This window comes from Dreissena polymorpha, chromosome 11, assembly GCF_020536995.1.
Source record: "Dreissena polymorpha isolate Duluth1 chromosome 11, UMN_Dpol_1.0, whole genome shotgun sequence".
NCBI lineage: Eukaryota > Metazoa > Mollusca > Bivalvia > Myida > Dreissenidae > Dreissena > Dreissena polymorpha.
In genome coordinates, this window is record NC_068365.1 from 48,435,711 (window position 1) to 48,457,010 (window position 21,300).

Here is a 21,300-nt window from a genome sequence, read left to right on the forward strand (position 1 = left end):
GTATTTGCGCCGCCAGGTTAATGCAGAATCTGCGTAGAAGGCACACCCGTTTTCACTGTGTACGAAAAAAAGATGGAAAGGGAAGAAAGAAGACGGGCACAATGTCTTCCTCAATGACGTCTTTACAGCTCGGGTCCTTCGGTTTACGTTGGGAAACGCGCGAAGAAATCCTGCCATCTGACAAGATGGGCATTAATTAACGAAAATAAAAGACAGTATGGCAGAAGAAATTATTTTGATCTGACAATTTTCAAAAACGGCAGTTTGCTTTACAAATTAAAAGTTAAAACTATTCAAAATCAGGGTACAATTTATTCACATATTGTTTGTCATTCCCACGTCTTATATAAGCGTTGTTTAAGTTATTATCACATGCTATAGAGTTTGAGACATAGCCGCCGATGCAGCATATTGACTGATGTCTAAGGAGTGTGTTGTGAATATTCATCCAAATGGTGAACAGATTTTCAATTTAATGCTGGTATGTTATTATATATGTTGCTGCATACAAACGAATTTTGTAACATTGTCATGTACTCAATATGCAAGATTAAATTATATACTTTCAAAATGGTGTGGGCTAAGTTAAGCAATTCAAATGTAAACTGCCGTCTTAATTTGGATGTCTTATAAATTGCTGTTTCTAAATGATTGTACAATAACACAACGCTATTTTGCTTTATTTATTTCAAAACAATAATAGGAAACATGGATTTGCGTTTATGTGTTCACTAATCAGCAATATCACAGATAATTAAATTAAATCACAGTGTTAATCACGAGAACATAGCACAACAAAATCACCATAATCACCTTCAAAAACTAAAATAATAAACAAAAGCGTATCACGATATGGCTGTGTACAAATTGCATCTATACGATCAATTGACATGAATCACTTACTATACATTGGGTCAAAATTTGTTGCAGTTTCTTAAGCTGATGGCGTATTATTACTTGCAACTGCATTAGTATTTCCCTTTTTATCATGTTTGCAAAATTTCTGATGCCTATACAATTCGGCGTGTGATTGTATGTCTTTCCTCATTTGCATGCATGATTCTTGGCCCCAAGATGCAGGGAGACGGAAAACTACAACGGGCGAGGCATGGTATGGTATTGCGCAAGGGGGGGGGGGGTAAGAGGGTTAGGGTTAGGGTTTGGGTTAGTGTTAGGGGGTCGGGTTAGGGTTTGGGTTAGCCTAAACCCAAACCTAACCTTAACCCGACCCCTAACCCAAACCCTTACCCTAACCCTTTTTTGGGGTTATCACCCCTGACCATGCCTCGCCCGTTGTAGTTTTCCGTCTCCCCAAGATGCATAGCCATGTGATCATCATATTGGTCACTCCTATTCATTTGATGACCGCATGTGTCGCATTTAAACGTCGCTTCTTGATGGTGTGTCATGTGCGCTCTTAGGTCTACCATTATTGCGAAAGACCTCCCACATGTCTCGCAGGCAAAATCTTTAGTTTCGTTATGTCCTGCGCACCTACATGAAAGAAAAGACCAGTGTGCATAAGAAAACATACACGAAAAAACAAAAGATCTACACGTTCCTCGCATTCCTGTAGTTCAATACGAAACATTGCTGTGTAACCATTAAACAACTGGTCAAGTATTTCATATTTTATGGGGTGATTTGACGTTTTATGAAGCAAAAAATAGTAGATTTAACTTGATCCAAGGCGAATGTTTTTAAACTTTTGTCATTCTAGAAGATACGAAATTTGTCACATACGCCACTAAAAACGGTGCAACGAAGTTTGAGTATTGTCTTGAAACTCAAGTTCCGGCATGAAATCGATCCATCTAAATATGCCAAACGTTTTTTGATCATAAATGACAAAACACAATCGAATAAACCTGGTGATTTTGGTGATTTTTTCGAAAATGCTTCGTACCAATGGATTATACATTCCGTGTGTTGTCAATGGGTATGTTCATTTCTAAAGAGCAATCATCAGCAATTACAATAATGGCAACGTAAATATTTTACCGATTTCGAAATAATTTTGGTTGCAATGTGTCGGAATAATCTGCTATACACAGTTATAAAATATAATTGGGGGGGGGGGAATAGTCATCTGTGCTTAAATACACAATGTTTTTCTCACTAACATTTCTGAAAATGCCTAATATTCACAATACCATCTTACCTGTGTCTTGTTAAATTAGCTTTGCTGTAGAACATCCGTCCACAACATTTGTATGGCGCTACCCCCGTATGTTTTCTTTCATGATCTCTTAACCCTGAGGCGCTTTGAAAAGCCTTGCCGCAAATTCGACACAACCAAAGTCTGAAAATAAATATTTACCTAGCTCTCTAACAATTGTTACGTGAAACATATCATACACATTGTATTCCGTGAAACATGTCATTTTTTATTTACGCGTTTATTTATTTACATATTAAGTGGTAAGCCGTCCAGAATATCATACATATTCCAAATTATGTTTCTCAAATTTCTTATGCAGTAATATGGTATGACCTATGTTAATTTTATGAAATATATGACACAACGTCTTTATTCCGTGAAAACTGTCATTTTAAATAATTCTCTTTGAAATAAATTCAAAGGGTATATGAGAAAAGTAGGTAGTTAATTTATAAAAGTAAGATATCATTATACGCGGATTTCGATTCCGCATATGATAGGCTACATCATTTCAAGCTAATATCTCGAATTTAAGTACGAGAAGCAAAAAAGTTACTCTTACCGAGGTAATGACGCCGCCATTTTCCGTGTTCCATATCAAAATAAAACCACGTGATTCCCCGCAGTGTTCTATATACGCTCCTTTCAAAAATATTCCATTTAACACGATATTCGCATTATGCATCCATTCGGGCATAAATGATACAATTTTTCTCGGATGCGTCGGTTATCAGGTCGTAGGTCTCTAACAAATCTGGCTTGCAACTTCCTTATTCACTGGAAGGCATAAGTCGAACTTGTTGACGCTCTCAAATATTAAGCTACTTTTTATATTGGTAATATTTGGAGCGTCGAACCGGGTTAGCATTTAAAATGTGTTGGAATTTTTTCCTTCTTTGTCTATATTGTTGCGCAAGGATTTTTTGCGCAACATTCAAGCCCCGATATCAGACACTTAATATCAACTGATTGCAATAATATTTACATACCTGTGTAGATAATTCATTTCTCGATAATGTTCCGTAAACATTATGTAATGACACTTTGAATTTTGCACGCCTGAGCAATTTAAATCAAACCACTATTCAAATTTTCAATATCTCTCGATTCACTCGCTGTGTAGATATAAATCGATAGCACGGCCTAGATGTAAAGCATCTGGTTTAAGTGTGGAAGAATAAACGGCGTAAATAACAGTTGGCGTTCGTCTGTTGTGAGCGCAGAGCGTAACATAGTAAAGCGATGTTAGCTATTATACTTTTCTGGATTAATTGAGCATTGTTTTGTTTTTCTAAAGTGACAATTAAAAATGTTCAAGTTCTGAAATAAATAACATCTTTTATTTCTATACAGTACATAAATAATAGTGATACAGATTGTACTTTTTTTCTCAATGGACAAAGTTCTACAACAAAAATCGCTCAATGCACGACATTTTGCCGGCACACTGGCACCTCTCCCAGCACACGCTACAACACATGCAGAGATGGCACTCACAAATGCCACACAAAACATCTGCACATGGACTCTGTGAGGGCAAGTCTTCTCGGTTTATCCCTGCTGTCATTAAATGGTCAAGCACAGAAATTCTTATGCATTTATCACCGTTAACTATTTTGATGATGTTGTCCTCTGTATACCTTTTGATCAACGACCTTGGGTATGCATAAACAATACCCAAGGCTGGCTGTCCTAATCTTCCTGCTCTTTCAAGCTCTTGCCAATATGCAAGCGGATTTTTGGAGCAGCCCCAGGGGAGAACAATCTCAACGTTTGGAATAGATATGCCCATCCCAAACGCAATGGTGCAAACAACCACTTTTATCGTGCTGTCCGTCTTACGAAAATCGTTCAAAATTCGGTCTTTGGTGTCCTCGTCCGTGCATGAGTGAAACATTTCAACTGTTCTCGTCTTACGATCGAGATTGATATCCACCGATTCTGTCAGCCAAGACCACGCCGCATAAACAGACGTATACGACCTAAATAAAATAATAGCTTGCAATAATTTTGAAGACAATAAATTAATTGATGTACAATTAAAATATAACATACACAGTTATTTTGCAAAGGCTGCCAATTGTAATTAAATCTTGTTCTTGTTAAACACTCGTTTCGACCGATACGATAAAAATTACCGGGACCCAACTTGCTCAGCTGCTTTTCTTTACTAAAGTACCGCCATGGATTTGTTTTACAATAGGATTAAGTGAAATCAAAATATAACAAAAACGAGACTTTAAATGAATGATAATAAAGCAACATGTAAATGGATTAACTTGGAAATCGTTGCACGAACAAATATATAGGAACAAGTCGAGCTCGTAAATTTTGCTAAATAAATGAACAGCTGTCGTTATGTGCCCGGTTCGTGCATTACACTATTTCTGCAACTGAGCTAAACATATTTAACCAGACAAGAATGTCTAACAGTATGTTTACTACAAATATGTTAACTCCCGCCATTTCGGACAATTTGGTCTTACAGAGTCTTATCGGTAAACGTGAAAAGAAACAAAGAGTACAACTAAAAAAACACGTTCGTCACAATCAAATTCGAACCTGCAAAATATGATCGTCTTCTTCATCTCCGTTGCCGATTCTGTGTATTCTTTAAACCATTTAAGTTCTTCTTCAAACTCCTGCTTGGCTTTTTTAACGCTCAAGACGATGTTCGGTCTGTTTAAAAAAAATAAACTAATTAAAGAGACATAAGCGTTTAAAGATATCAATGTCAAACTGTGCATTTTCCATCACAATTACAAGAAAATGCAAGCAATTATGTAGTCCGCAATGTAAATTGTTGACGGAAGACGAACGATGGACGGCACAATAGAGCCTGCCTTTTGTATTAGGGGCGGAGTTGTTATGTTTTACCACCTTCGTCAGTTAGTTTAAACATCTATAAACGTACAAAATTAATTATTTACATTTTTGCTCATAACATTATTTCCTAATTAGTTTGATCACATTAGATGCCGTTTTCGTACACCACATATTGCAAGTGAAGTTTCAAAATTGCATGTTATGTTGTTCGCTTACCTATTTGGTACTTTGGCAACAGTGACCGTATCATTGGCAAGTAGAAGATATTTCCTCACATCTTCTTGTACCAATTCGGTTGTGGTCGCAGTGAGGGCCAACATCGGAGCATCTATTAAACTGCGGACACTCCCGATTTCTCGATATTCCGGTCTGAAGTTTTCGCCCCTAGACAACAAAGAAAATTAATAGTTTTGAACAAAAATTCGCTTTAAGTAAATAAACTTTATTTAACTAAATCGCGGATACCTATGGGCGAATTAAATTATATAATTATCATTCTTTACAAGTACTTTTGTATGAACAGAATACAACATAAATAACTTGTTCAATATCCTGTAATGTTTTATATCGAATAACATAATTAATTATTGTAATTAACAAGCTCACACCATTCCGATACGCAGTGTGCCTCGTCGACGGCGACCACACAGAACCGATCATTGAACATTTTGTTCAGTAACAACTTTCGAAGCGCATTGATTCTCAACATTTCCGGCGTCACGAAAGCGACGGAAACGGGCGATGAGGAGAGCTCTGCAAAATATGTTAAATATACTTAAACGCAGCATTTGTAAAAAAATTATGTAAATCTTCAACATTCGTAGTCATTAACATACTTACTGTTATCACAAACGGTATTTTCGTGCATTTTATGTATTTAATGCATTTCATAAAAAAAAAGTACATATTTACTTCAATTTTAAACAGTAAATCGGAAACTGGTTGATATTAAAAAGCAGCACATCAAACCTTCAAAATTAAGGTGATGCAAATGAGTGATGGAAACAGACTTCACCCCATGTGCTTCCAATTCTTTCATCTGGTCCATCATAAGACTTATCAGTGGGGGCACTACAAATGATAAGTTGGTGGAGATTTGGTCCCGCTGCAAAATATTATATACGTTTGTATTCCATATCAAAGTTAATCTTTTCAAGTTCAAGCAGATACGAACAAAATAACTTTCCGAAGTAAATATTAATTATAAGATCCGTTTGTTGAATTCAGTCACCAATTAGGATGTTGATAACTACTACTACTACTACTACTACTACTACTACTACTACTACTACTACTACTACTACTACTACTACTACTACTATTACTACTACTACTACTACTACTACTACTACTACTACTACTACTACTACTACTACTACTACTTCTACTACTACTACTACTACATAATCGTCGATAACATTAAAAACACAATATCAAACTGGATTATATTGATTTATATTGATTTTGATAACACACTTGTAACAAACAAAGAATTGAGTATTACCTGGTTTAACAGCAACTGCAGTAGAATATAGCACATACTCTTTCCATACCCCGTTGGAAGTACGCCTGAAACGCTCTGTCCATTCAATACTAAATCAATTATCTTCTTTTGCTCTTGTTTCAAATCGAAATTAAAATAATTATTGTGTTTACTTTTAATTTCTTCAAATATTTTTTCCACGTCTATTTAAACAACACGCGCCTCCTATAGATATACAAGGTAGTCAGTCACTCGGGAGAATCATATAAATAGCTTAGAATCTAATGATTACTTGTCGTTATTTGGATTGTCATCCACCTGCTTATTCACTTCTCAAAACGATGCGGGCAATCTAGTGGATACACGCAGACCCGTGCGATGACGTAATGGTCAAACGAAGGACTTTGAAAAGTGCCGCCTCGTTGGTATAAGCTCTGCAGGAGGTCGCCTCTGGAACGCGCCTTTTATTGCGTCTTGGACAATGACTCGCAGTCAACCAGTATTCGCAATGGGATAACAATGAGGCGGATTAAAACACGTTAACGCTGTATAAAAAAAGATATCTACTCATCTTTTTAATCATGAAGTGTATCAATTGTAATTGTAATTTTGAATCCAGGGGAAAGGGCTATAAGCGGTCAGCACTACTGTCGGATAAAGTTCTGAACAATCGGTAAGAAGTGTATTAAATTTGGAGGTGACTCCTTAAGCTGAAAAAAGGGACACAAGGTTTCTGTGCTCTACATGTGAAAAGCTGTTGAAGGCTGCAAGTGAAGGGCAGCTTGCCAAAGAAAAACTGTTTGGTATCACCGAAGAAACCTCGAACATTTCCTGAAAAGGGAAGTTGTCCATGCCACAATCGGAGACTCAAAAGGTATCATTCTTGTGGAACATTGAGAAATATTATATCTTTATTTTTTAATGTACCTCGTTACCTGATTACCTGATTTTTCGTTTAAACGTGCATTTTGACTTTATTAAAAAAAAAGTTCAATAAAATTGGATGATTTCTATTCATTCATTTCTTTATTAATCTGAATAAGTTCAAAAGGGCATATCGACGAAGTTTTCATTTAATGATGATATTCGTTTAATTTATAGCTTTTTGCAATATAAAATCTGATGTGATAAAATGTAAAGAAAAATAATAACATGTTTAAAAATAGTATGATCGATACCAGCTCTGAGTGAGATTTGAAACTAAACCCTCACAATCCGCTCACTTCAATTAAACGATTTTCCGCTGTGCATCATCGTGATCAGAAGCGCGTCTGCGTTTCGCGTTTTCAATGTACATTAGGTTCATAAGAGTTTACTTATGTAAGAATGTTACCGCGCCCGCAAAGTGTCTATTCGACAAAGTTTTATAATAATAAATAGGTTCCGGGTAGCTTATATGAACAAAACCTGTGTGTCAAACAATCATTTAGTATGTGCTTATGATAATATAAGTTTATTGTTTTATTATCTTGTAGGGTATAAGACGTCGATATGCCCGTTTAATGTTATATAAATTAATATAATTTTAATAAACAATATTTAATAAATTAAATAATTAATCTACCCTTTATTTGTGTAGAAACGTGGTAAAGTGCAATCATCTGGGGCAAAGTACTTTGCCGCCTATCGTTACAGTCAGGGATTTAAATATTACCTGAAAAAAAACGCAAGAAGTGCGCTGATAACACTGCTTGCAAAACAAACCAGAAAGGATGTCAAGACTATAATTAGTAGGGGAAAGATACCAAATGCTGCCATGGCTACTGTTAAGGGTTCCAGCATTCAGCTGCATACTTAACAGAAATCCTCAAAGCATCAATGACTAAAACAGCTGGAAGGTAGGTGTAATATATAAATATTGTATAATTTATGAAATAAAATCAATGAAATAGTATGTCAAATATGTGGTGTGTGGGGGTTTTATTAATATTAATTTCTATCCATTTTATTGCATTCACCAGCTCAGAATATGTATATACACACTATTATTTATTAAACTGTTCATTTTAGTGAACCTGAAAACATCACACCCGTTCTTGCAACAATTCTGTCCATGATAGTGGGGTATTCGCGACCACGAAATGCGTCATTACTTCAGAAAATGAATGCAGTACAGATGTGGCGAGCCAGATGTAAACGTTCGGTACGGCTTTCTACCCACGAAATTTGCTTTTAATATGATATTTAGGTAACATACTCATGTACAGGCATAGTTATTAACAAGTTTATGCAATACCAAATTTTGATTTATTTTTATTTCAGCTTTTTCAGAATTTCAACAAAATGGGATTCAGTGTTGGGGAAGATGCCATGCTTTCCTGCCTAGACAGTCTGAAGCGGACCTTTGATGAAGATCTCCTAACGTGGAAATCGGAACTTCAGGTACATGTACATTCTTCAACCTTCATTTAAAACTTCACCAGGTATTTTAATTTTTCTTAAAGTGTCAAATAACAAACGCTAAATGTATATAATAAATACGATGTAGCCATAGTTGAAAAGTGAACTCGAACAAAGAAATTGAACAATTTTGCCACATGCATTCAGCCCCGTTTTCCCAGAATGCCTGTCAAATACGTCACTTGCATTAAGACCGGTTTTCTCATAGCGCAACTCAATGTTTTACATGCATTAAGTCTTGTTTATCCAAAGTGCCTCTCAAATGTGTTACTTGAATGCAGCCTTGTTTTCCCATAGCGGCTATAACCTGCAACTTAACGAAACTTAGACCCCATAAACATTCGTTCAATTGAACGCCATCAATAGATGACGTCCAATATATCACTCATTCCATAGGACATAATTGTTTTCATGTTAAACATTTGAGCGGCGCTCTTGGAAAACGGGGCTTAATGCATGTGACACATTCGAGTGGCGGTCTGGGAAAACCGGGCTTAATGCATGTGGCATATTTTAGCGGCGCTCTTGGAAAACGGGGCTTAATGCATGTGACGCATTTGAATAGTGTACATGACCGCAGAGGTTTTTCGTATCGACTAAAGTAGTACTGTTAAAGCTGATATGATACTGTTTTTATTTCTAACCAACATTTGTTAAATTACACAGAATAAGCTGTCTATATGCCAGTGTAAATAGGTATTTATTTCTCATATAAATATTTGTCAAAGACCAAACGCGGAGATCATTCTTACAAGTTTTATTAAATAATGCAATTGTTATGCAGCTGTGAAGTGAACTTAATGTTTTCTAACAGAAATATGTGCGGCCGGGAAGAGACACTGATGAAGAAGAAATTCAAAAAGACTCTGAAAACGCCGGCACAATGTTAGGAACTGATCCAGGAACTGATCCTAATATAAGTTCATCAACAGCTTCGGAATTGACATCAACATCGGAATCTTCATCAAGATCATCATCTTCCGGTGATGCACTATCTGACGATGAATAGCGTGATATTGAAGAAGACGAAGCAGACATTACGATTCCCTACGGCGATCCTAGCGTTCCTAAAGGTATCACGTGTGTAACGTGTATTGTAAGAATTATTATTCAGGAAAAATACTAGACGATGAACAAACTTACAACAATACGTAATCATATTTCATGGTTTGATTGTTAAAAGCAAATGGATTAGATTTTATTCACTTAATAACAATATAAATAGCTTTGTAGAGTATTTGCTATTTATATTTGTTTTAACAGCTAAGGAATGACCAACCTGTACTTAATGTGGGGTTATAACAGATGTGTGTGTGGTCAAGTTAACGCAAATGTAATTTGCCTGCAAACAACGTTATTTCCAGGGGATACCATCTGCAGGGATAATGTCGGGAAGCAGATTAAAGCTCAACACCAAACGAGAAATCACGGTTACCAGTACAAAAACTGGACACTGGCGTTTATGGTCAAAAACAGAATTCGAACTACCCATTTTGATGATGAAATGACCATCCGTTCGTCGGACATTCCTGTAGAAAAGTTCTGCGTCACAAAAGACGAAGCGAGTACGATAAGGGAGCACATGAGCATAATGGTGCAACGCATTGTTACGGCGTACATGCCTTTATTCCAGCCGTTGGAAGACAATGTCATTAAAAGTACGAAGCACGCGTTCCATGCAGAGAGCTGTGAAAAGAGTGAACTGGTATGAATTATAATTTATGTTCTCGATTGGTCGAAGAAGTTAACAGCCACTATAATATCACGTATTCGTTATGTAGATGTTTTATTGATTCATATTCTCATTATGTATTTACAACCATTATTTTATATATTTTGTCTTCAACAGTTTAACATTGGAGTATTAGATGAACCTCCATCAAGTATTGCCGGCGTGATCAAAATACTTGAAGGCCTGCAGAAGTACGTGCCGCTAAAGGAGGATGGTGATCCATTCAGGATTATCACTTGGGATGACGGCTTATCTTGTGAGCGGCACGTAGATGCTCAGAATGCTCGAGCCAACGGCGCAACACCTCTTGATAGGTTACAAGGCTTGGAACCTGCTCCGCAGGAATTTCACAAGCGCATGCTTTTGATGCAGGTAAATCACTAAAAATATATATTGGTTCACTGATATATCACTGGTTCACTGATCACTGGTTCGGTACATCCCATCTGAGAGGCTGATTTGTTTTGAATTTAGTTATTTTATTCCAATCCCTCTGTTTAAAGTTAATAATCGTCAGTTACTGCGATTAGCACGAGTGTATAAAATAATTATTGCAAGTTTGGTCAGAATGGTAGTAATTGATTATAGTAAAATGACTAAAAATTGCTCTTTACAGTGAAAATTCTAACAGCAATAACTTTTTTATTATAGTTTATGTCATTTTAAGTAATTATGTTTATTTAACAGGACACAATGAACAAGATGTTTAGCGGAAGCAGTGCCACGGAAAAAGGGACGCTTTTCCATCTGAAAAAAGTTTTCAATCAACGTTCTGTCTCGAAAAATGTTTCCGAAACATTTAACTATGTGTCCGACTTTCTGAAGGAACTATTTTACCATTTAATATCATTAAATCCTAATCGAGCTTTAACCTGTACATATAACAAAAACCACAATAACAACATCACTACTACTGCTCATAGATAAACAAAACAAAACACATTTATTTTATAACTCATTTGAAAGAATTGAGAGACAACGTCTTTTAATAGCCACTTTATTATTATCAGCTTTTTTCGCTTTGTACATTGTTTGTTATTCCGAATGCGCAGTTTGTCACAGAGGGCTACACTCTGCTGTTTTCAATGGAAATGCTTGACCTTCCCAGCCTCGATACTGTGCCCACAATGACCTCGGCAGAAGCAGAGAAGGCGTTGAATTATGTGTAAACCTGTATTGTTGATACGGTATGGGACGACGTTACCGTAGAGGACACATATGAATACTGCATTTGCAAGGAAGGTGGGTAAGACAAACAGTTAAAAAGATGATACTAATTTTATTATTTATCATTCTTTTTCAACCCTCCTTGCAAACAATAACATATTCGTTAAACTATCGTAATCAAATAAACTTCTGCAATTTAAAATTTATAACTGTACAACAGTATTGAAAATCATATTTTTTTAGTGAAGCATAATCGGCGTGTATACAAATGTTACTTTGAACGTATAACATTATTTAAAGGTTGTGTTTTGAATACATTAACTAGATATCGAGGGTGCTGTGATGATTGCATGCGAAAATTGTTGCATGTACAGAAGGTGTTTGGTTTCATCTGGAATGCGTGGGTTTGACAGAGGAAACAGTTCCCGGTGAAGGTACATAAACTAACAGTACACCTGTAATGTATCTTTGGAAGAAAACGAACATCTTTTATATAGAAATATTTTTAACAAAGATAAATATAAAAAACAGTCTTAAAAATAGAAATTTGTGAAGCTTTCCTTTGAAAATTATATGTCTTACGAATTTATCTCGAAGTTTATGTACAGATGAAGTTTGGTTCTGTTCTGCCGATTGCCGGAATTCGATGAAGCGCTCTCACATTGCCAGTCATACAATTGACAGAAAATTTGAGTATGTCAAGATGCTGTTATGGAGAGGGTTGTCCGACATGATTAGACGGGATGCGGTTCGCCAGAACGATGGGCCAATGATAACCCTGTACTGGAAGTGTGACTTGCCTCAATTCATAAAAAACAATCACACAAAGTACACTATTCTTGGCCACAGATTGATCGCAAGTAAGCATTATAATAAACTTTTTGGCTTGTGGTTCAATTTTTTTACTTGGAAAAAAACAACATCAAAAACAATACACAAACGTTTTTTTTTTAAACACATGGCCTCAATAAATATATTTCTTTATTAATAAACGTGTTCAACATAACTTGACTTTCTGAATTTACAGGCTGGAACGGCTTTCTACCAGAAAGGTTGAGACAAGATCTCATATGAAACAGAACGATCAATCTTTCTGGAGGCAGAGGCAACAACATCGAGACCAATCTTGTCAATGAGTTTTTGAATAGAGAATTTAAAGGTAAATACTTAAGAACGAAACAACCACAACAACGTGCATTGCATTTACTAAAGAAGCAGTGAACTTATTTAATGTTTTCTGAACATGCACTCGTCATTGTTTGTAACTTTCTGGTTTTGAAAATTGTTTCAGAGACTGTAGTTTTTTGTTTTCGTTATAATTGCAGACAGCATAAGATAAGTCGGTAACAGACTGACTGACGATACACTTGCACGACACGGGAAGTTGACCGGAGGTGTTGGGAAACCATTGGATGAAGCTTATCAAAACTTAACAGGAATAGACTTTCATGGACGGTGCTAAATTTGTTGCAAAGGTTGCAAAACTTTCCAAACGGCTTGATTCAGGCAAACGTGTCATGGAACGTTATGTTAAGTAAACCTGTGTCGATATTCTAGAAGCTTTGAGAAAATCTTTATTAAAATCTTAAAATTCGTGTAAGTGATAGCCTTTTCATTTACGGGCTTTTAACGTTATTGATCTTTACTCTAAACATATTCTTAACGGTTTGATTTTTTTCCATTCGGTGAGCATACATTATTAGTGAGCAGAAATTGTTAGTAAATTTTGGTTTAAGATTTCTCTTGGATGCTTCCAGAATACCAGATTGGAATTTCTTTTGTTAATGTTTCGGGATACAGAATGTAAACTATGTTTATACTATATAAGTCAAAACCAAAATGTTTCTATGTGTATGCAACCAAGACGACTTCATCATATACGAAATAAAAAAGGAACACGTTATTGAACCTCTTTTGTACGTGGGGTTTGTGTTTCATGTTGTTTTTTATTATTTCGTATTTAATGAAGTCGTCTTGGTTGCATACACAATGAACAATTTGGTTTTGTCTTATATGGTATAAGTACTTGATTTCTTAATATCTTTCTTAATTTTGACAATGCAACACACATTTGACGTTTCATTGTGTGAACCTTCTTTATTTATGTCTTTCCTTATGTGTTTTCGTGTGTATATGTGCGTGCGCGGTTGCGTGTGTGAGTACGCGTGCGTGTGGGTGTGTGAAAGAGCACGTGCAAGTGCGTGTGTTTATATGGAATATACTGCCTCAGTTGAAGATGAAATGCACTTTGTCTTGAAGTGGCCCTTATACCAAAATAAAAGAATATGTTATCTTAGTGAACTTCTCACAAGTGATGAATGTATAGACATGAGAGACTGTGATAAATTTGTAAACATTTCATCCATGTTAAGCGTATGTATAACACTAGTATAGTATACATGTGGCGTTTTGTTAATGTTTTATGTTCTGAATTCATCAATCGCGTACTTAAAAACATTGATATTGTTTATTTTCTTGAAGTGTAAATCGTGATCTTTCGTCTCGTTTAAGAATACACTTTTATTTAAATATTACAATAAATATGAGCTTGTTTTACGTTTCACCCTTAGTTTTAATTTTCGTACAAGGTTGATTATTTTAATCACTTCATATACTTTGAAGTATGAGTTTTGATTAAAATCAAATTATGTAACTACATTCAATTCAGAACTAAGATGTCGCTATGATTGGCGCTATATGAAATATTATGGAATGTGATTTAGCAGGAAATTATTCATTTACTTGACTTAATGACAATTTAGCACAGATATTTTGCCTAATTACAATGAAGACTATTTTGATTTACGTTTGAATTTGTGATATTACCATGTCGATAATTCTTGATCTACTGGCTATGTTACTGACCATTGAATCGCTGACTGTTTTCATGCTTAATGTTTTATCATGTATAATGTGCCTTATAGGCCCGTTTGGGCCGGGTACATGCCTTGTTGTAATAGTCTGTTGTTATTTCTATATATGTTTGCACATGTCACTTTAATAAAATATTTACTAACTTATACTTACAGAAAAGGTTTTGTCAGTGTTCGAGTTTCAGTAATGTACATCAGACACACGTTGGACTGGTAATTTTTGTAAGTAGAAACGCTGCAATTTATCATCATTTCAGTTTTATGAAATAATATACAATTTTAAAATTATTTGTCACATGTTCCAAGTAAAATAACGGTAGTAAACATGCGCATATTCATTCCGAATTCACTCGCTGACGAATTACTAAGATGACATTAATAGAAAAATTACGCGTACACGTTACACTGTAATGCCTTCTTTTGATTGGTTGATATTTAAAAATGTTTCATAATACGGCCAGAGGTCAGTGATAGAGTTGTGATTTAAGCAGAAGTTTAACTGAATAATGTATGCCTTTCTAACTTCAATTCGACGATATTTGAGGTAAAAATGGACTTCTGAACTAAAACTGAATGGGTTGGTAATGTTATTATGCAATTTTACGCAAATTGATGAAAATTTAAACTGTCTGGTGTCCAACACATTTTTGATTTTTCCCCTATGAGACGTTCCAAAGAATTTAGCCCATATAAAACGTACCTCTAAATTCTTTTCGCGTCTTATAAATGAGACTATGGAAGGCATGTGTTCAGTTAATGACACTTGTTATATAATTCTTTTCTCGACCTATGCGCAGTGGGCATTAATATTAAGTACGAAATCCATGTTATGTGTTAAGATTGGGGACTGCAGTGGTAACATGTGCAATTAATTAGAAATTTATTACTGGAAATTTTCATATTTAACAAAAGCTTTCCAAATGCAATCAGTGTTTGTGTCGTTACTTTCAGATTCTTTAGGCGGCTGGCGCCCGGTTCGCCTGTCTGTCAGGCCCGAAAAATAGATGATGGTCCAAATACCTTGTACATATTGAAAGGCGGGATTTTACACAGTCTTCCACATCCAAATATAGAAGTATTCGTAACTTGACGGCCGAGTGGTAAATGAAACTCTATAGAATGGAGATAAATAACACCAGTGTGCTTTATTTTCCGGTGTGTGTTTTAACTGTTTTAACTAATATGTTATTATCCCCCGCCACGACATACTCCCTCTCGGAGCACATATAATACTTATGATGAATTATACCTTACACGATATTTCATCAGTTTACACCTTTGTTTTATCAACATTTTACTGCATATTACAGTGTGAGCTTATATTTCATCAATATAGTTTATTCATTCTCATCATAAAATTGTTGCAACATATTACAGCCAATATTTATATTGGTAAAATGTCATTGCACCACAAACGCACAACAAATGCTGGACGTTTTTTCTGTGACTTTATTAAGACTTTTTGAAATAAGACAGCATAACAAGCCAAGTGTATTACATCCATTTGTTAAAAGTTTCATTTGAATTTAATATTACAGACGAAATAATAGGCACTTATATTTTAGTACTTTTATTAACCCAAAATAAAGTATTATAATCCTATTTAACTGTCCGGGTGGGTTAGAAACAATTGTCAGATGCAAGTGATGTTTGTAATAATTGTTTTTTCTGCAAGTAAAGCGTTCAAAAATGATGCTGCATGAACAGCGACCCATACGCCCGATTTAAGAGAGCGGCTCTATCGTGTTGCATTCATTATCAATTTTAAATAACTGGTCGAATGGCCGTTATACAATTATATATGAACATTTCCGTTTTGGTTCGCTTATTTCTGCAATATGCACATTATCAAGATCTGTGAATAAATTGAGGATATGTGTTGGATTAGGTGGAACATCGATTTTACCCCAAATCCAACAAATTTTCTTTATAGTTTATGCTTACAAATGATTATTTTTGTCAAAATATAACATCACCATGGGTAATATCTTTATACCCTGTTTCTTGACAATATCATTCCTCGTTGGGCGCCTCGAAAGGTTATGTTCAAAGGACGCTTATCCGTATCTTTTTACACACATTCAATTCAGATTAGCCGCCCTTGGTAAAATTGGGGGTCACAATGGGGAAACCGAAGATATCTAAAACAAGAAATATCTTTAAAAAGATATACGGCATTGATGTTGTTATGTTTGCGACCATTGAAAGGAGATGGAATGAAGCGACCATGTATTTTAATGAAGGCAGTGAGTGATGATAAGATAATATATTTTACTATATTAACAAATAAGAAATTAAGAACAAGAAGAGGTGAAATTGTATGTTTTATTGTCAATAAGTATTGTAATGACTCGATTTTCTTAATTGAAAGAGTAATACATTAGTTTCAATAGGAAAAGAAAACATATTCGCCACTGAAATACTATGAACATAATGTTGGAATGAAATTAAAGATAATGTGTTATAATGTGTAAAGATGTTAGTAGAATGTACACATAAAAGACTCAATATAACAAGCATCATAGTGATATGAATTTTTTGCAGAAAGACAGACCTTTATATAAAAAATGATCACAACAAAGTACAAAGAAACTTATTTACACTAACAAACGCAAATATGGATTATAATTAATCAAAGAAAGATATATTTCCAACACCTATATATTTCCTTAATATCGGGGGCTACCGCTCCCAAACCCCCGCTTTGTCGATAGTGGTAAACAACTGTGTACCGGTAAAGTGCAATCTATCCTGTATTTGTAGTGTTAAGCGTGACCGCTACGGCATGGAAACAATAGCTTCTTTTAATGTAGAGACATGTGATTAATGCTATACTGCTTCGTAAACTAAGGAGAAACGTTTCGATGTAATGTTTAGAGGATGTTTTGTATCATGACAGTTTTTAATTTATTGTAATTAACATGTAATTTACAATATATTCATATTTCAGTTCAAATGATATGCATCCAATGTTTACGGTGATTTTTGTATTATTAGCCAATGCACAATTCGGATTTATTCATGAGGGACCTATCATGAATGAGGTCATCTAAGGTCAAAAATGAGGTTAGACAGCTACGCCGAAAAAATGGCTGTCAAAACTGATAATCGATAATTTTCACTGTTATTTTTCACTGTTTGAAACAGTGAATTATCAGTTTTAATTCACTGATATTTCTCTATAAACTACATCAAGCATACAATAAAATGAGCAAATAAACGTTTAGATAACATATTAACACATTTTCATTAATAAAAGGAAACAACAATAAATGACTTACAGGTACTTTGTCAATTAAGTATTCATAGCGTGGGAAAACATTGGTCCTCAAAGCAAGCTTCTGGAGTTAGCGATTGAAATACAAAAGCAGCTCACTAGAACTACGCGATATTCAATGACTTAGCAAGAAAAGATACTGTAACTGGCGCATGTTCAAACTTAAGAGCAAAGTTATGAACGCAGGTAAAATTGTGTAGGCACGTAAAGAATCTCCCTAATCAACAATGGCGTGTGTGGAGGTTGGAACCTTTATACCGTTATAACAGGAACCCGCACTAGCAGACAGCTAGTATTATTGAATCATATATACAACACACGCGTGAGTTTAATGGCGTAATCATTTGGTTACAAGTGGTGGAAGAAACAGTGTTGCAGTAGAGATTGTAAATGCGGGTCGTGAATATGTTGTATTTGTAAAGCAGGTTACATTTTGCAGATTTATTTTTATGTTTGACTTTGATTTAAGCATTTAATAGTTTGCGGAGAAAGCTGAGTTATTTATTAATAATCTTGCGTTGTTCTTGACACTGGAAGAGTCCGTTAAATATATAATGTTATTGTTAATAACCTTGTAGGCAACCATGCATGGACAAACTTTACATGTGTTCGGATAGTGGGTACCGGATTCCATTAACTACTAAAGTATTGATTGCAACTTAACTCAACCCTACAATATGGGTAAGTGTGTTAGATTAAGTAGTTTGTACATTATGTTTATAATGTTAACTTGTGGTGCTAAGTTCATTACAATCGTATAGACGAGTTACGAGAGACGTCACGTGAACCTGCCAAGGTAAGGCTCCATCCAGTGGTTTGCAAAAGATGGTTATATTTTGTAAGAGCTCATAAAAGGCCCAGGTTAAATATATATCGTATTAAAAGAATGGATGTTTTCTTACTCTTAATGTCATTGCGTTAAGTGCTTTCTGTCTAGGTCATGACGCGAATTCGACTTTTTTTTATTCGATGTTAATTTGTAAATTAAGTGCAAGATTTTTGTGTAAAATTGTTTGTTTTAATGCGCATGGACACATCTGCGCTACTTTTATAATGGCATGGGGTTTAACTTAAATCGTGATATTATGTGTCGTGTGGATATATATGAACAATTATAGTGAATTTACTCCAGCACTTCCAGTTGAAAAATTGCATGGATACATAATTAATGTAAATCACAACGACAGTAATCGATACAGGACACATATTGAATTTAAAGTGCTTCAGTGACAAACTATTCAGGTATGTCCTTTCGGACGAGTTTATTGACATGTAGTGCAAATGTACAGCCTGTCAATGTGTGTCGACACTCGAAGCGTTATTAAACAATATGACAATAGTCTATTCATAGGGTAGGGAAGAGAGCTTTTAAAATATGTGTGAGTGAATGAAAGCTACTCAAATTGATGAATTATATACATGCAACGAAGACTCTTCAACATCGTGACTTGTACACATGTGTTTGCGAGTATGTTTATGTATTTTTAATGTATGCGTAAGCCGTAATAAATCTGAATTTTGGAACACTTAAACATATTTATGTTTGCCCGTGTCCGAAAATGGAGATGAAACCAAATATAATTAAAAATTCAGGTGTCCGAAAATTGAGATGCAAAAATACAGGTGTTCCAAATTGAAGACACTCTTTAAAAAATTGCACTGTTGATCAGATACGGGTATGCAATGTGTATTGCGTGAATTGTGTAAATGAATTATATCACGTGCTAGTAAAATACTACGAATGTAAAAAATATAGAATGAATTACTTGTATATGTGTTTAATTTGAAGCTGTTGGATAATACTGTTGTATATAACCGGTATACATAGTTATATACCCAATTACGCAAATGTAATGGTCCATTGCTTTATAGCATTTATTTGCCGGGTTTAATGACCTTAATCAGTTTGTAAAAACACATGATCAAAGTGTCACCAGATAAGCTTATAAGGGCATATTTCTGGTAAAAAGGCATTGTAAAATAAATTGTCCGAAAATTTAGAATCAGTAATTATGAACAAACTATAGAGTGTCCGAAAATTAAGAGTCGCAAATAATAATTATTTTGTCTAAAAACGGGGCTGTCCGAAGTTTTGGAGTGTCAACAATCTTAGAGTAATTACGGTATATAATAATGATTATGCCGGGAACAATGCTTAATTGAATCTGTTTGATATTATTATATGGACATTGTAAAAATCCATTTGAGAATAAGCTTTTTAAAAGCTTCAAGTGAATAGAATTAGTCATAAATATTACGCTTGGGGCTCGAACTTATGTACTATGAACATGTTAAAATTAATGTGCGAAACATGTTTAAGCAAGAAGAACAATAAAGTAAGTATGTGGCTGGAAGTTACAATCGATACTTTCTGACATATAAAACGAAGAAACATCATTAACAAAAACTGAATGTAAAAAACAACGTAATTCATTGCCTTTTACATGTGCTTAAATTTAATTTGTAGTGTGCGACCTTAATAAACAATTTTCATTATATAGCATTTAGAGGTATGGCAATATTCGGATAAAAAAATCATTATTGTTAAGCAATTATAAATTGTGAATTTGTCAGTCGTTTTGCTAATATATATTGTCAGTGATATGTGTGTTTTAAACAATATTTTATTTGTTTGACAATATGTGGAAACACGATACTGTTTTTTAAATTGTCGATTCGTCAATCTTTTAACAGTATTATGCAGTCTTTGTTAAGCAGTATATTGTTATTGGCCATGTTTATTTGAGTCATATACATGTTTAATGGCTTCGTACCGGTCTCATAGAATTTTGTTTAATTTTCATCACGTTTTAATACGTAACAATCACATTCTGTACCTTGGTTATGCTAGCCAAAATTAATGTTTGGAAAGTAGAGCACCAGTGGATGCGATTGGGCTGTTTGTGGTCAATGACCATCAATGAAATTGTGTACAATTATAAAGAGTTTGAATCGCTTTTTATCGATAAATTGGAAACTACGTGTATTAAAAGCACACTGTTTTATATTACTTTCTTGAACGGTCCAGTGGTAGCGCTTTCGATCTGGTGAAGGTGAACCTTTTATTAATCTTTTTGCAAGTATGGTAATTTTAGATAATTCAAAATATTTTAGTTTTCGGCTTTTCTTTATAAACGGTTTAATGACAGTTTTCACAAATACATGTACCAACGTATGTGCACAAGTCTATTAAACATGTATGAATAGAGTTAGAAATTCAGCCTGTAAAATATAGTATCTTGTATGTATCATACCGTAATTAAAATCAATATGTAATTTTATTTTTAATCTTTTCTATGTTGTTGTACACTATATTCTAATTTAAGGTAATCCGTATCATTGGATACACATTATGTAAGAGTTATATCGTTGTGGAATAAT

The 21,300-nt window shown here is 34.7% G+C and overlaps 3 protein-coding genes across 4 annotated transcripts in view; all 3 read left to right on the plus strand.

Annotated features, from left to right (window-relative positions):
* The window catches only part of LOC127851848 (uncharacterized), a 425,589-nt gene that overhangs the window by 228,794 nt on the left and 175,495 nt on the right, over positions 1-21,300 (plus strand). The gene's annotated exons all lie outside the window — the stretch shown is intronic.
* LOC127849819 (uncharacterized) lies at positions 8,754-12,843 on the plus strand. Its single transcript, XM_052382572.1, has 6 exons — positions 8,754-8,852; positions 9,685-9,853; positions 10,235-10,575; positions 10,720-10,974; positions 11,290-11,476; positions 12,797-12,843. Exons 1-6 carry the CDS (start codon positions 8,754-8,756, stop codon positions 12,841-12,843), a joined length of 1,098 nt encoding a protein of 365 aa, XP_052238532.1.
* The window catches only part of LOC127851859 (feline leukemia virus subgroup C receptor-related protein 2-like), a 29,119-nt gene continuing 26,214 nt past the window's right edge, over positions 18,396-21,300 (plus strand). The window contains exon 1 of the mRNA XM_052385816.1: positions 18,396-18,600. Coding sequence (XP_052241776.1) covers positions 18,597-18,600 — 4 coding nt within the window. The 5' untranslated portion in view covers positions 18,396-18,596. The remainder of the gene's footprint in view (positions 18,601-21,300) is intronic.